The sequence below is a fragment of the Nanorana parkeri genome, unplaced genomic scaffold, assembly GCF_000935625.1.
Source record: "Nanorana parkeri isolate BGI_ZX_2015 unplaced genomic scaffold, ASM93562v1 scaffold327, whole genome shotgun sequence".
NCBI classification, from domain to species: Eukaryota; Metazoa; Chordata; class Amphibia; order Anura; family Dicroglossidae; genus Nanorana; species Nanorana parkeri.
In genome coordinates this window covers 565,923-580,490 of record NW_017306595.1, presented here as the reverse complement: position 1 = coordinate 580,490, position 14,568 = coordinate 565,923, and the positions used below count along the sequence as shown (strand labels likewise).

The window sequence follows — 14,568 nt, the reverse complement described above, 5'->3', positions numbered from 1 at the left end:
GGGGGCACAATAAACTGAACATGTTGCTTTGCATGGGCATAGCACAGATTCACGTTATGCACCGACACCCCACAGGCATGTGTAGACGTTTCAAGAAAGTGTACTTCAAAGTGCAAGAAATAAGAATTGTAGTTGCACTGCCTGGCACAGGAATGCACACAGATTGGTGTGGAGGGATGCACTTTGTAATCTGTAAGGGTTTAAGGACTCTCGCAGTGAAATATTCCTCGCTCCGCATTGCACATGCTGCAGAATCGTACATCTGCTGTAATTTTAAATCGAGAAACTGAACATAATTTGTGAGACCCACTTTTAATAGTGATAATGTAATGTTTTCCTTGGGAGTCCCTGACAATTTATAAAAGGCTGGTTGACAATTTAACCCACTGTTATCTACGCTAAGATACCACTTTTGGGTGACGTGATGCTTTGTGGTATTTGTGCTTATGCTTTTCCATACACATAGGTGACTTTTTACTTACTTTAGGTATATCCCGTGGGCCCAGTCCAGTTACCTTAGGAACTCAGGACACTCTACCTGTTGCTGTAGCGCTGTCAGAGTCTGTTAATGCTTACTTCAAAGGAGCAGACCCAGCAAAGTAAGTCATTCTCACTACAGGCATGAGTTCACACGGGGATATGGAGATTTATACAGCATTTATCATTTACCTGCTTATAATACTTTTCTTTCTCTACAGATGTATTGTCAAGATTACTGGGGATATGACGGTGTCATTTCCAACTGGAATTATTAAAGTGTTCACAAGTAACCCCTCTCCAGCAGTGCTTTGCTTCAGGTTAAAAAACACCAGCAAACTTGAGCAGATTCTACCAAATACTCAGCTTCTATACAGGTATGATTTGTGTCCTCCCAGATATAAAGCAACACTATTTTTTTTTTTTATCCAGTGATTCCTTAAAAAAATGATTGAATGTAATTGTTACACAGAACCAGCATACATGCTGAAGTCTGTTCTGATATCAGCCTCCTGTACATAAGGGAGCAGTCGGTGCTGTAATTCTGCTTCTCCTTCACTGTCCAGGGGCAGGTTGGTGAACTAACTGTATTGGTTAACTGCAGTAAAGAAGTATGAGGTCACCAACCTGTTCAGGGGTATGTGCATCACCAAACGGGATGATCATAAAACCTTTGGAAGGTAAAATGGTTCATGTACTGCATAAGTGTTTCAGCTGTGTATTTCTCATTGCCTGGAGTTTAGATTTAAGTTTGTTGCAGCTCATGTGCTTTCTTACATGTATAGTGTATTATCATGTTTTAGATGGATGTTTTTATACTTATTGAAATCATGCCACATGCTTGTATTCATATTGGTGACAGAAATCTGAAGTTTTTAACAGTATCTGCATAATCCCATGTTTTGCGTATTCCTAATGTCTAAAGGTAAAGAACTGTCTGAGTTTGCCACAGCAACCACATTTCAGGTGTCAATTTTTTTATGCTAAATAGAAATGAATGCCAGTGTCTAAATGTTGGCCGTTTTTTCACTTTTGCATTCATTCAGTTATCAATTGTACCAAGTGTTTTCATTCTGAGCGTTTTGCTTTGATACACCACTTTTACAGCGATCCTTCTCAGAGCGATAACAACTGTAAAGACTTCTGGATGAATATGCAAGCAGTCACTGCCTACCTCAAGAAATCTTCTGAGCAGAACCCATCTGCCTCCTATTATAATGTGGACATTTTAAAATACCAGGTAGGGCTCATTGATATCTTACACAATCTTTGACAAAATAATAAAATAATGACTATAGCTGTATATGGATCACAAATGCATTGCGTTCCTCGCTGTAGTCACCTTAGGTGTTTTCTGATGAGCAGTGGTATATCATTTCTCTTTGGAAAAATTGTTCTAAATGGAGGAAATGCAATTATTTTGAAGGAAAAGAATAAGGACAATATGTACTGTATGAAAACTAGGATGTCACGTTGAGGTTCGCTGTTATTCTACATCTCTGAACATTGTTAGAAGTGACTTTGTGGCAGCCTTATCGCCTCACTAAAGTAATAACATGCATGTATAAAGGGTTTAGCATCACCCTTCCAAAGTACCAATCAAAAGCTTCAAAAGAAAACTTCAAAAGCTGGCCAGATGAGACATTTGAATGAAGACCAAACCTTTTAGAATGATCTTTGGGGATAAATACGAGCCCTGCCATCCCTTATTACACCAAGCATGCAGCTTCTTCAACCTGTAGGAAAACTAATGGGCTGCAAGGTCAATAAGGAAATATTTATTTGTGGTGGTATTTTAGTCTGCTTTGCTAAGGTACAGATCCAGCTCAGTGAAGGACAGCTTGATGCTTCACCATCACTCATTCTAAGAAAGAATATTTGTGGCCATCTTAAGTTCTAGGGTCTGGTGAGAAAAATTACATTAGTAAAAGCACAAGATATTCCTATTAAAGTGGTACAAAATGCTTGGTGTTTTTTATTTTGATGCATTCTCTGCATTAAGGTAAAAAAATGCCCACTAATTTTCTAAAACCCCTGCTGTGTCCTAACATAAACAGACACACACATTTAACTGTGGTCATTTGTTTCCTCCGCTATGACCACAAAGATGGTCGGCGTTCCCCAAACTTCCTGGTTGTGGGGGAGGGTAGAGGAGCCATAGGATCCTTCTGCTGTCAGTCAAACTGTGACCGCAAGAGTGGGTGCGTGGCTGGCCCACACGCTGTCTATAGGCGCACACAGCTAGGTGCAGGCACGGCCATGAGCGTGCGCGCATGGGTCTCTCCTCAGCAGCCAGCTAGCTGATGGAGGCAACAACCATACATGGGAGTGGGGGCTAGCAGTTTGGATACCAAGGGAATAAAAAAAAAGGGTATTATAGCAAGTCTGACCCCTGTAAAAGAAAAAAAAAACCCAAAGGTTTAAAATCACTTTAAAGTCTGAGAAGTTTTATTTTGTTACCCCCCCCATAACAACCACTTCTATTTAAAACTAGCACTGTAAAATTTTAAACTAGTTGCTGTGCGATTTATGATGGGTCTCATCAGATAAAATAGTTTGAGAGTTGGGATTCTGAATGATCGCATTATAGAACCCAAAGATTTAAAATTGTAACGTCTGTGGGCATTTCTTTTTGGCATGTGACCTTGAACTCTATTCCCCTTTGCTGTATCTCCACCCTTTGTGACAATTATGCAAAAATACAGCTTTGACTAATGGGCATAACTCTATCAATGGTACAGAATATCAGAATATCACTAGCAAGCGGAGCATAGCCAACAAGCAACATCATATTTGTTTTGCCAGTGAGAGCAATGCCATAAGCGAAGGTGAGAGGACTCTTAATGCATCCGTTGCTGGCCATTTGTTGCCAGCAACAGATTTGCTTGTCTGACATGGGCCTTAGAAATTATATTTTTGTACTGATTGCAGGGTCACTTTCAGAGTGTTGCTGGCGGTAATGCCTGACTGCATTGTACTATGTGCACATTAAAGGTTTAGTCTGGCTGTGTTTCTTCTGTTGAGGGAAGGGTTGCCTGTAACTAATTTGCTGGATGTGGGTGACTTGTTAGCTGAAGTTCATACTTTGCTTTTGGATTAGAGGAATGTAGCGGCAACAGTCATGATCAATAAAATGTTGCACTGATAGTTGGTGGCATGAGTATAGAGAGAGCTCACTTGTGTTCCTGAAGTGAAGGTGACTAGTTCAGAATCCAGTTGGCAGGGAAGTAATTTGTAGGAAGTAGTCATGAAATTTGTGTACTTTATTGCTGAATTGGTTTATTTAACTTTCGTTCATGATGAACGTGAACAAATAAGCATTCTGATTACAATGCTGGGCAAAGTTCACCATATACGTTATGTTGGTTTTCATGTACATGTATGGTAGCAGTTATAGTCAAGTTATACAAACACTTATGTTGCACAGAAACATATTTTTAACAGACTTCCATAGGTTACTGAGTGGAATAAGGGCTGCAGGGGAGATATTTAGCAGAATATCATTTTAAGTCCACTGAGCGACCAGGAGGCTTACAAGTAGATAGCTTTTCCATAAGGGTCTAGAAGGAAAGCTGCATATGTGCAGCCCCACCAGAAAAGTATGTGACCTCTGTTACACTGCCACTGTTGTAGAAAAGCTGTATGCATTCTAAGGTAGTCTCGGTTTAGAATAATAATGGCAACCCAATTCTTAAAGTGCATTTCCACTTGCGCAGTCAAATTTAAGAAACCCCCACTGTATGTTTGTTATGTGTTCCCATTCAGAAAATATCAAAATCATTTTTTGAAAAAATATTTCTTACCTTTTGTTTCTTGGTGAAGGCCTTTGCACAGATTGCAGGCTACTCGGAGAAGTTTGACAGTGGAAGTAAAGGGACAGACTCAGCTTCCTCTCGTACAATGCTTCTAAATCTTTAGACCATTGTTAGGACAGACTAATGATGAGATCTGCCTGCACAGTACAGATATGATCATTTGGATTTAATACAAATTACTGTGGTCATTTATTTCATTATTTACCACAGCCGCCTCCTTAACATTACATGGGGGAAGCAAACATGTAAACAGCCATTTTAAGTTATGCAATGTGAATGGGAACATGTAACGTATATAAAAAAGGTGTTATCCAAATTGCCTTCAAGTGGTAATACTTTCAATCTCTGGAAAGGTATACACAGTAGATACTTTTTGGTTAAACGAATAGACATGGTCACATTTGAGTAACTGTATTGGTAAACCTAGATTTGCAATTTCTTTCTACGCTAAATGTTTCTCAGTACAACATGTTTTAAGCACTGCTGTGAAATTGGGGTTCAATGGTCAAAACAGTGTGTAGAAATGGCAAACTTGAGTCCTTCATCAGGCCTGCTCATATGCTCCCTAATACAGGGGATTGCTCGAGGCTATGAATGGTCATCACCATAAATGGTTTTTATCTTTTTATTGATTGAAATAGTCCTTAGCATTAAGCCCCATGTCCATCTACAAGTGAGCCCAGTACTCTAGTGTTTCAGGGCTGTCCAAGAATTTGTGACCTTTGCTCAGGGAGTGCTGAATTGCAAAACCTCTGCTGTGTACATTACATAGGTTTCGCTCCATGTATTTATACATTTAATCATTTAGTTTATCACTGAAAATCCGTAATGCTTATTTACCTTTTATGGTTCACTGAGTTTTATGTTTTTCTTGCACCATTGACTATAGTTCTCTACACAAACCTGTCACCTAAATTGTCCTTGGCTACAAGGACCTAATATGCGAGTTCTCATTCTAGGTGTCATCAAATGGAATTCAGTCTACACCTCTAAACCTCGCCACCTACTGGAAGTGTAACCCCACCACTACAGATGTCAGGCTGGATTACAAGTACAACCCGGAGTCCATGGCAGTACCCAGTGCATTATCAAATATACAGGTTGTGGTGCCAGTGGATGGTGGTGTCGCAAACATGCAGTCCATACCTACTGCAATATGGTGAGCTTGTTCTATAGTATTTTACTTAATTTGTTTATAGACCTGCTCTGTCATTAAAATCCGATGTGGAGATTTTATGAAATCCTATACTGTATTTTAAATAGCCACCAAAAATGCAAAGTGTGTAGCAACTATCTACTTTTCTAATACTTGAGAAAACCCTCTGGAATGCTTAAATTGTACCTGTGCCCAGACTATTGACTTTAAAGTCCATTTCCACCTTTTGTAAGTGATTAGAATGTATTGTGGTAATGAAGAGGTGCAGTGATGATGTATACATGTGCACATTTTCATTACTCACTTTGCAGGTTTTAATTTTTTTTACGAAGCTTGTGGAAATGCCCTTTAAAGTATACCAACATACTCTTATTTACATATTCTTAACGAGCAGTAAAATAGCTTTAAAACAAGACCTCTCTAGCTGCTTTTACTGTAAAGTAATTAAAAATCACAACAAACACTCTAAAGTCGGGTTTCATTTGGTTTGTGTTTTCAGTGCCACTGTTATGAACTTTGAATAGTCATTTCTCCACATTGCTTATAGTGACAGAAGTGACTGAGGGGTTGTATTAATGTAGTATTAAGGTCTGGGCGTTTTTTACCGTAATGCATTCTCTGCCCAGGACCTTTTTATTTTTTACCCCAGCCCCCCCGTCTCCCCCACACTTACCTCTCAGCTGCGCTCGTCCCCACCGCCGGTCCCGAAGGGATCCGTACCCCGAACCTCCGGGTTGCAGGGATAATACTGATGGCAGAGGAGCCATAGGCTCCTCTGCCATCAATCAATGAAGGAAGTGGGGTGGCCTGCCACAGGGCTGTGTGTGTCTATGGACGCACACAGCCGATGCGGGGACGGGTGCCTCCATTAGAACGATGGTGGCACCCGTGCAGGGGGCGGGGGGTAGAGCATGGCTGGGACACACTAGAAAACGAGGAAAGAAGTACTTTTAAAAAAAAAACAGCCTCCAGCAAAGAAGGGTCTCAAAGGAGAAATGAAAAAAAAAATTGGATTTAATATCACTTTAAAGGGCTTTTTTTCTTGGTTCACAATATGTAAATACATAAGTGTATGTGTATTTAGGGCACAGGTTCACTTTAAGCTATCCAAAACATCAGAAGGTAGGCTGACATCTCGCAAACATACAAGCTTGGTATATGTCTACATCAAGAGGTGGAGAGAGAAGTAGAACAACCCCCTGGTCTAGCTTATCTCAAACGAAAAAGATAGCAATCAACAGGCATTTCCAGCCTCGGCAGTCTGTTTGTTTTTCCTCTGGGAACAGTATTTTAGAAGACCTCGGAAACGATGATCAAACCGTGCCAATAGACTTAGTTTTATTTCGTGCTTGCACAGTAACTGAAATATTATCATACGTTATTGTAGGGCAAAGCGTTTGTTAATGGAACCTATCTTCTTTGAGCATGTGCAGACTTTTGAAGTATAACTGCGTCTAATCCAAAGCATTCCACTTTAGCATGTGGCCTTACTGCAATGCCAACTCATGGACCATACAGGAACGATAACAAAGATTGGTACATGGAAAGAAATGCACCAACCTCTATATGTTGACTTATTTGGCACTGTTTGTGACAGATTGGGGGCGGAAAATGGTGTTGAATTTGCTGCATGTCGGCACTGTGCTTCCTCATTACAGTATGTGCTGCACCATGGTAATAGTGTTTATGTTAGAGCTCTTTCTAAATGAGAACATTGGAAGTAGTGCTTCTTTGTTTTGGCGCAGACTCTCAGACATTTATAGAAATTGCATGGCAATTTTTTTGCAGTCTGGTGCAAAAGTACTAAGAAATTGTGTAATATGTTTATTGATTTGTCGCACAGAAAAGGCGTCTATATTTACAGTAAAATGATGCTTTGTTAATCCCGGAATGTGTGTTTATGGAATACAGATGTCTCTGAGCTCTGAAATGTTAACACAAATGTGTATTCCTCCTCATGGGAAAAGAACAATATAGGTAATTATTGGCCAAAAGGACAAGTTCTCTGTCCTGCTCTACACTTATGAATTAGTCATGTGGAGTATCATATTAAAACTACATTCATCATTCTGTATGTGCCAAACATATATAAGCTGCATTTTACAGGTCACGTGTCACCTTATGTGTGTCATGGTATGAAAAAAATATTACATGTTGCAATTTGAGCAATGTATCTGAAAGTTCATCTGACTAAAAGTACAGATAAATGGACACTAATGTGTAAGTCTGTGTGCTGTGTGGTAAGGAAGCTTTATTAAACAATTTTATTAACTCTCGCCCTGGGACTGCCTCCACCCTGCAAGGGTTAACTGCTTGTTTTGGTCTAGGGTCTAAAATAACAAAGTTATACTCACCCAATCCTCTGAGCCGGCCAACTATGTCAGCGCTCCCTCCAGCCTCTCTCCTCTGCCGCAGCACACAGTGTATAGAACATGATGACTCGCAGGACCTTAGGCTTCTGCAGCAGAGGTGGAGCAAGGCTTGAAGGACCTGTCCAAGAGCAAGCCGCCTCCGAAACTCGGGTGAGTATAACTTTATTTTCCTCCCTGGACGAAAGAGAGCAGCTACCCCTGCAGATTCCACTGCAAGGGTTAATACAAAAACTTCCTTCCTGTGAAAAATACATTGATGTGAAGGGGCACAACTAGGGATGCACCGATACCAAGTACTGTACTCAGTAGTAGTCAGATAGTTTTCCAGCTCCTAGACTAGAGAAAAATTCAAAAGTTAGGAGGCAGCTATCATTTGTAAGGAGCACACGGAGCTCCTGGGATTTGTGCATCTCTGTTTTAATGTACGATTTTGTTTTTATAAATATAAATAAAGGGATGCACCGATACCAGTTTTACGATTACTGGTACTTGCCGAGTACTTACAAGTACTGATACATTTTTGTTGTCATGTGACAGTTTTTCTAAAACAATACAGACTAATGATTTCAGGACAGTGGTGGAGCGCCAGAGCCAGGTCCCAGCTGCAACCCTGGTAGTTCTCATGAAAATGCCATGTGTCTGCACTGGTACTCAAAAAGTATCTGTGCATCCCTAGGCACAACCTATGTGGATAGACTATGTAAACTTGGGTGTTTTAAATATGGGCTGCTATTCTATTCATTAGTCAAAGCAAATGAATTGCTTTGCATCTTTTTTATAGACGAACTATGCAAGAAAGTGTTTTGGACTCCTTTTTCTTTTCCACTTCATTATCTCTGCCCCTAATCTGCCCTTATACACACCTGGCCCATTACACGATACGGATCCATGATCTTTCTTCTTTTTTTCTTTAAAAGCAAAATAAATCTTGTGTATGATTTACAATAAGAAATAACTCACATTATTTATTTTTCTTCAAGGAATGCTGACCAGATGAAAGCCCTGTGGAAAATATCTTCACTCTCAGAAAAATCTGAAAATGGAGGCAAGTACAGAAATCTGCATGTGTTTGTTTTTAAGGTGAATCCGTGCTTTGCCCTTGCAGGGCAAAACAAGTTAACAAAACATGTTAACTTAAATCTTCCCCATCCCTGGCAGCATATAATTTCCTTCCTTTTGCTCCCATGCTTTTCTGTTCAATCGGTGGGAGCAAAATGAAAGCTTTGTGTAAGGCACAAGTTACTGGAGGCATAGCTCCTTCCTACATGGAAATACTGAGTATGGTTGAAGAAAGCAGAAGGGTAGCAAATGGGAAGTACAGTAAATATATGCTGCTGGAGATGGGGCGTTTAAGCCACTTGAGTATTTTAAACATAGGAGATGCATCTTAAAATACTACATTCTAGGACATATCTTCTACGTTCAGTTCTTTTACCCATGCCGTTGCTATTACTGTCAAAATTACATCTGTGAATTGCTATGTGTTACATAGCAGGAGTGACTGTCAAAATGCAGTCACTCTTGTGTGACAATATACTGTTGGTTGTATTTAGTCTTTGATTTATGTGTAGGTGTGACCTTGGTTCTGCATATGACGTCGGTTAAAAAAAAAATTAAATTATAAAATGTTTTCATATTTAACTATTAGCTATCATTTTTCTGCTGATTTTTTCTTTTTACCATTAATATTTTTTTTTTCTTCATTTGTTTTTTTTTTAACTTGGATTTTAAGTGGCGCCAACCACCATCACTGCAGCACCCACTTTTTTTTTTAAAGGGACATACCAGTAAGGAGTGCTGCGGGAAACTCTTTGGAACTTATTTACCTGACGTGACCCCATCTTTTAGATTTTACCAAAAAATTGGCTAATAATAAATGTTTCATAATATGACTTGGTGAAAACTGTTTTTGTTTTGTTTTTTTAGTTTTCCGTACTTTTTTCTCTAATTAGTAAAAATCCCACCAAAACAAAGCTCTATCTGTCCCAAAAAAAGGATATAAAAATCATTTTGGTACAGCGTTGCATGACTGAATAAATGCCAGTCAAATTACCTCAGCGCTGGATACTGAAAATGGCCTGGACAGGAAGGGGGTTTAACATCCCTGCTCCTGCTGGCTCCAAAACAGACACCCACATGCTCTTCCACCCTCCACTCAAGCGGTCGGAGGCCCATAGACAAAAAGGAGCAGTTAACCTGGAGGTTTTTACATCCGGAGATGGGTTTTGAAACCAACACTGGCTTATAGATAGAAAATATCATAATCTCTGCAAGACAATATTGCCAGAAGAAAGCATAGTTTATTCTTCCAAAAAAGGAAAAAAATGGATATGTCAATGTGAAAGATTGCTCCGCATCATAATGGGTACAAGAGCTGAAGTGGTTAAGCAAACTGAATGGGCAAAACACAGGTTTACGTTAAAGAAGAACTCCAAGAAAAACATTTTTTGTAGTAATCCTTGCAGTTTGACTATCCTCGCATTGCAAGGGTTAACGTTGTGTCTAGGCAAGAAAAAGTTATACACACCCGATGCTCCGAGCTAGCTTCTTCGACTGGTCCTTCCAGTGTCTTTCCCCTCCTCTGCAGTGATCTAAGGTCCTGTAAATCATCATGTCTATACACAGTGTAAAGATGTGAGGAGGCTGAGAAAGATTCCAATGTGCTGCAGAGGAGGAGACGGACTGGAGGAAGTGCTGTGACAGCTGGCTGGCTCGGCGCTTCAGGTGAGTATTTAAATTTGTTATTTTTGTCCCTAGACACAAACGAGCACTTAAGCTTAATAAAAAGTGTTCCTGGAGAAAATCAGAAATGTCTTTATTGCTACAGCGTGTAGTTATGCTCACCAGGTAGTTCTTGATTGGTTTGATAGGAGCTACATAATACTAATTTTTGCAATGTTATGCCCAGTAGCACTGAAGAGCCAACACCCATCCAGTATAAATGCTGCACATGATTTACAGATAGGAATTCATTATATATGTGGAGAGACTAACTTTTTTTGTCCTTGGTTTTGTCATTTCTTAGGATCGGGATCACTCAGGGCAAAATTTGATATCTCAGAAGGACCTAGCAACCCAAGCACTCTGGCAGTGCAGTTTGTCAGTGACAGCAGCACCCTGTCTGGTGTGGACATTGAACTAGTGGGCACAGGTTATCGCCTTTCTTTAGTGAAAAAGAGGTTTTGCACAGGTACAGTACTTTTTTTTTCTTCCAATTCTGCAAAGTGTACATATGACAGTGACTGTGATTACACGGGCAGACGGCATTCCCCCATCCCCCCACGCGCGCGCGACCCTAGCAGAATCCGACTGGGAATGTCAACAGCCGGTACTGTCTGTTGCATACAAGCGTTCAGCCATCTCTACAGTCGACTGATCGCTTGTATGACACTAAAAAACGTGCGCTTCCCCCTCCGCGTTACATAACACCGCGAACGTGGGAGTGTGAGCCATAATTTTAGGGGCATTAATCACTGATAACAAGATTTGTATAGCGCCAACATTTTGCGCAGCGTTTTACAATATAAGGAAGACATTACAATCACAATACAAATCAAGACAAGATGGTAAGGAGGGCCCTGCCCCTGAGGGCAATCTAAAAGGGAGGGGCCAGTGATACATGAGGCAGGAGCTGTGTGGGGATTCATTTTTGAGAATGAGTTTGAGAACTGATGAGCAGTAAAAGCTTTTAAAGCGGCGCCTATGGACAATTTTAGGCATGGTATTTTTTCTTGCGATTTCGCGAGCATTTGCAGTTTTAAAGCTTGGCATGTTTGGTGTCTATTTACCCAACATGACCCCGTCTTTTATATTTTACCAAAAAATTGGATAATAAATGTTTCATTACATAGCATAAGAAAAACAGGGGGTTTTTTTCAAAATGTTGAGAACTTTTTTTATTATATACCGTTAGTTAAAAAAAAAAAAAAACCCCAGCGGTGATTAAATACCACTTATGTGCCTCCAAAAATGGTATAAAATGAATTTCAGTACAGCATTGCATGACGGAATAAATGTCAAAGTACTGCAGGGCTGAATACTGAAAAAAGGCCTGGGCAGGAAAGGGGCTTAACAAGTGGTTAGTGTTCACTCTGGAGCTGATTTACAAAGGCAACACCTAAGAAAACTGGAGAAAAAGCATAGCATTTGGCAAGAATAATCAATCGAGTTCATTAATGCCCTTTTCACACATGTGCAGTATCCTGTGTGTTTTCTTAGGGGATATCATTCATTTTGATTGGACTGCCAATGCAACTAAAACCAAATGAGCAGTTTTTTTTATTACCACAATGCACAAATGAATATCACTGCCGATCCTGCATTGTGGTAATGCTCCCCTGCCACCATGCTTTATGACAACACATAGATGTAAAGCTGGCCTAATATCTCAAACACATTGGTCAAGACTACTACTCCAATTATCCTCCAGTGTTCTTTGTACCGGTCTTTATTAATTTGTCTGTAATGTAATGTATAACTGTAATGTATAAATCTTAAATCATTTTTTCATTTTGATATATGTAGGCATGCACTGATCTCTTACTCTTTTCTCTTCCAGGAAGATACATGGCTGACTGTTGACGCTTTTAACTTAATTTAATTTTTAATCACGGGATGTAAGCAAGCCGCTTTCCTGTTAATTTATCGGAAATCTTCCACATGCTGTTTTAATTATAGATATATATATATATTTTAATTCTTGACTTGTTTAGAAGGTATTTCTATATTGCTGCCAACTACAGAGTATACAAATGCACTTTTTATGAGTCATTTTGTGGAATATCTCATCGATTTATGTTGTAGCACTGAAGTTTTCTGCAGTCGTGGTCAAAATTCAGCTATAAAAAAAAAAAAAAAAGTTTATTTGTGTAAAGGCAAAATGTTCCTATACAAACCACCATTGTTTTATCAAAAAGCATAAACTGTAACTTTTTGTAACAACTCCAAAACAAGTAAGAGCAATCATGTATACATTTGTACAAGATTTTATACCCTTGTAAATAGCCACGGTATTAATATTTAACAATATCATTCTTTTTTGACAAGCCTTCATCTGTGAGAAATTCAGGGTAACATCTAACCACCTCTTGTGGACGTTTTGTCACAGAGTCAGCCATTTTGTGAACGGATCCCTTCTTCTCAAAATGCAGCCTGTTTGTTTAATATTTGCTTAACAACCTCATTAGGATCTGTTCGTGTCAGATGGTGTTGTATTCCTATACATATCTTTGGGAATGCAAAACCTGCTTAAAGGAGCTCAATTGCATGTCAGATACAGTGGCCAGTGAATTTTGAATCATCTCACAAGTATCTCAAACTGATACCACCAACACAAGCCTAAAACCCTTTAACACCAGGCCTAAAGGCAGCCATTTCTTGGCTCATCCTGGTGTTCTGTCAAGCTTTGCCTGACACATGAAATATTTAACCGTCTGAATGCATGTGGGGTGACCTGTGAAATTGTTAGCTCATTGGACAAGTCTGTGCCAACATATTAAATGTACCACGCACGGGTCAGTGTCCCGAATTTCTGTTCTCTTCTGATTACGTATTTAATAAGACTGATTCTTTTTTCATCTCTTTCATGCTGTTTGTTACCTTTTTATCACTGTAAGTACTGTGCTGTATGTGACAAGTATTACACAAAGGATGAAAGTAGCTCTATCTGCCTTGCCCAGATCTTCCTTTTCTCGCATCCAAATAAACAGAGGCGAAACACAGGGAATCTGCTTGCTTTCACTCACGTGGTCTATCCTGCTTTATTTTATGTCAAGCTGTTAATATGTATCCTTCGTCTCTTTTGCTGGGTAGTAAACCAGTCGGTAGTCACAACACATTAGTCTGATAACACTAAACTTTATTTATGCTAAGAGCTCAGTATTCTAATCCTATATTAACACGTGATCAGTGATAGAAAAATAAGCTTTTCAGAGTATCCGAAATTTGATGCTTTGATCAAAACCTTCTAGTATGCTGGATGATATCTGCTGATTGCTTAGCCTAGGCTCTCTGTATAAATAGCACTATGCTTCCCTGAAAATTACATATCAAAACAGTTAGGTCTGCGCAGTTATTGACTTTATTGTTCATTCTGTAAGTGGGTAACCATCCTACAAGCCACCTTTGCTGCAACCCTTTGGTGGATTTGTTAGCTTAATGGTACCCATAATGCCTCAGTTACAGCACTACATGCGCTCACAAAATGGCTGCTTTTTATAATGGTGGCTAAAGGTCTGCGGTGTCACCAATGTACTTATGAAGTCCTTTTCTACAAGACAGTTGTCATTGGTCTATCCTCTTATATTGTCAAGCGGGACAAGGTTTTCTCTTACGTAAAATATCTTGAACTCTATAGTTTGCTTTTTTTATTACGTTTTTGAATAAGTTCAGCATAAGTGCAATTACACAAAAACAACAATAGGGTTATTGTCAAATCTGTCAGTGAATTTATTCTTTTAGGGCCAGCTTGTTTTGTATATGCGTTGACATCGGTGCCTTTCCCAGCCTGCTCCAGTGTCCATTGTTGTTGCTTGAGAATTCATTTATTGATTGAAACCTAAAGGGCTACTTCACTTTATGCAATTTCTGAAACGCCACGCACAGACCTCACCTGTATTGTCAGACATTATTCACTACAAATCTCCAGGTTACTTTGCACTGGGAGGGACTGCACAAATACACTGACCAAACCTAATCAGAAATTCTGGAGTGAGCTGGGGGGGGGGGGGGGGGTGAGATAAAATGTTTA

The 14,568-nt window shown here is 39.6% G+C and overlaps 1 protein-coding gene and 1 long non-coding RNA gene across 2 annotated transcripts in view; one reads left to right on the top strand and one right to left on the bottom strand.

The window, feature by feature from the left end:
* FCHO2 (FCH domain only 2) overlaps positions 1 to 12,732 on the top strand; it is a 134,405-nt gene extending 121,673 nt beyond the window's left edge. Inside the window, exons 20-26 of the mRNA XM_018558243.1 lie at positions 488 to 599; positions 699 to 854; positions 1,585 to 1,717; positions 5,252 to 5,451; positions 8,801 to 8,865; positions 10,846 to 11,010; positions 12,379 to 12,732. Coding sequence (XP_018413745.1) covers positions 488 to 599; positions 699 to 854; positions 1,585 to 1,717; positions 5,252 to 5,451; positions 8,801 to 8,865; positions 10,846 to 11,010; positions 12,379 to 12,401 — 854 coding nt within the window. The 3' untranslated portion in view covers positions 12,402 to 12,732. The remainder of the gene's footprint in view (positions 1 to 487; positions 600 to 698; positions 855 to 1,584; positions 1,718 to 5,251; positions 5,452 to 8,800; positions 8,866 to 10,845; positions 11,011 to 12,378) is intronic.
* LOC108788485 overlaps positions 1 to 14,568 on the bottom strand; it is a 25,002-nt gene that overhangs the window by 9,510 nt on the left and 924 nt on the right. The window contains exon 2 of the long non-coding RNA XR_001941345.1: positions 5,777 to 5,780. This is a non-coding gene — a long non-coding RNA (uncharacterized LOC108788485). The remainder of the gene's footprint in view (positions 1 to 5,776; positions 5,781 to 14,568) is intronic.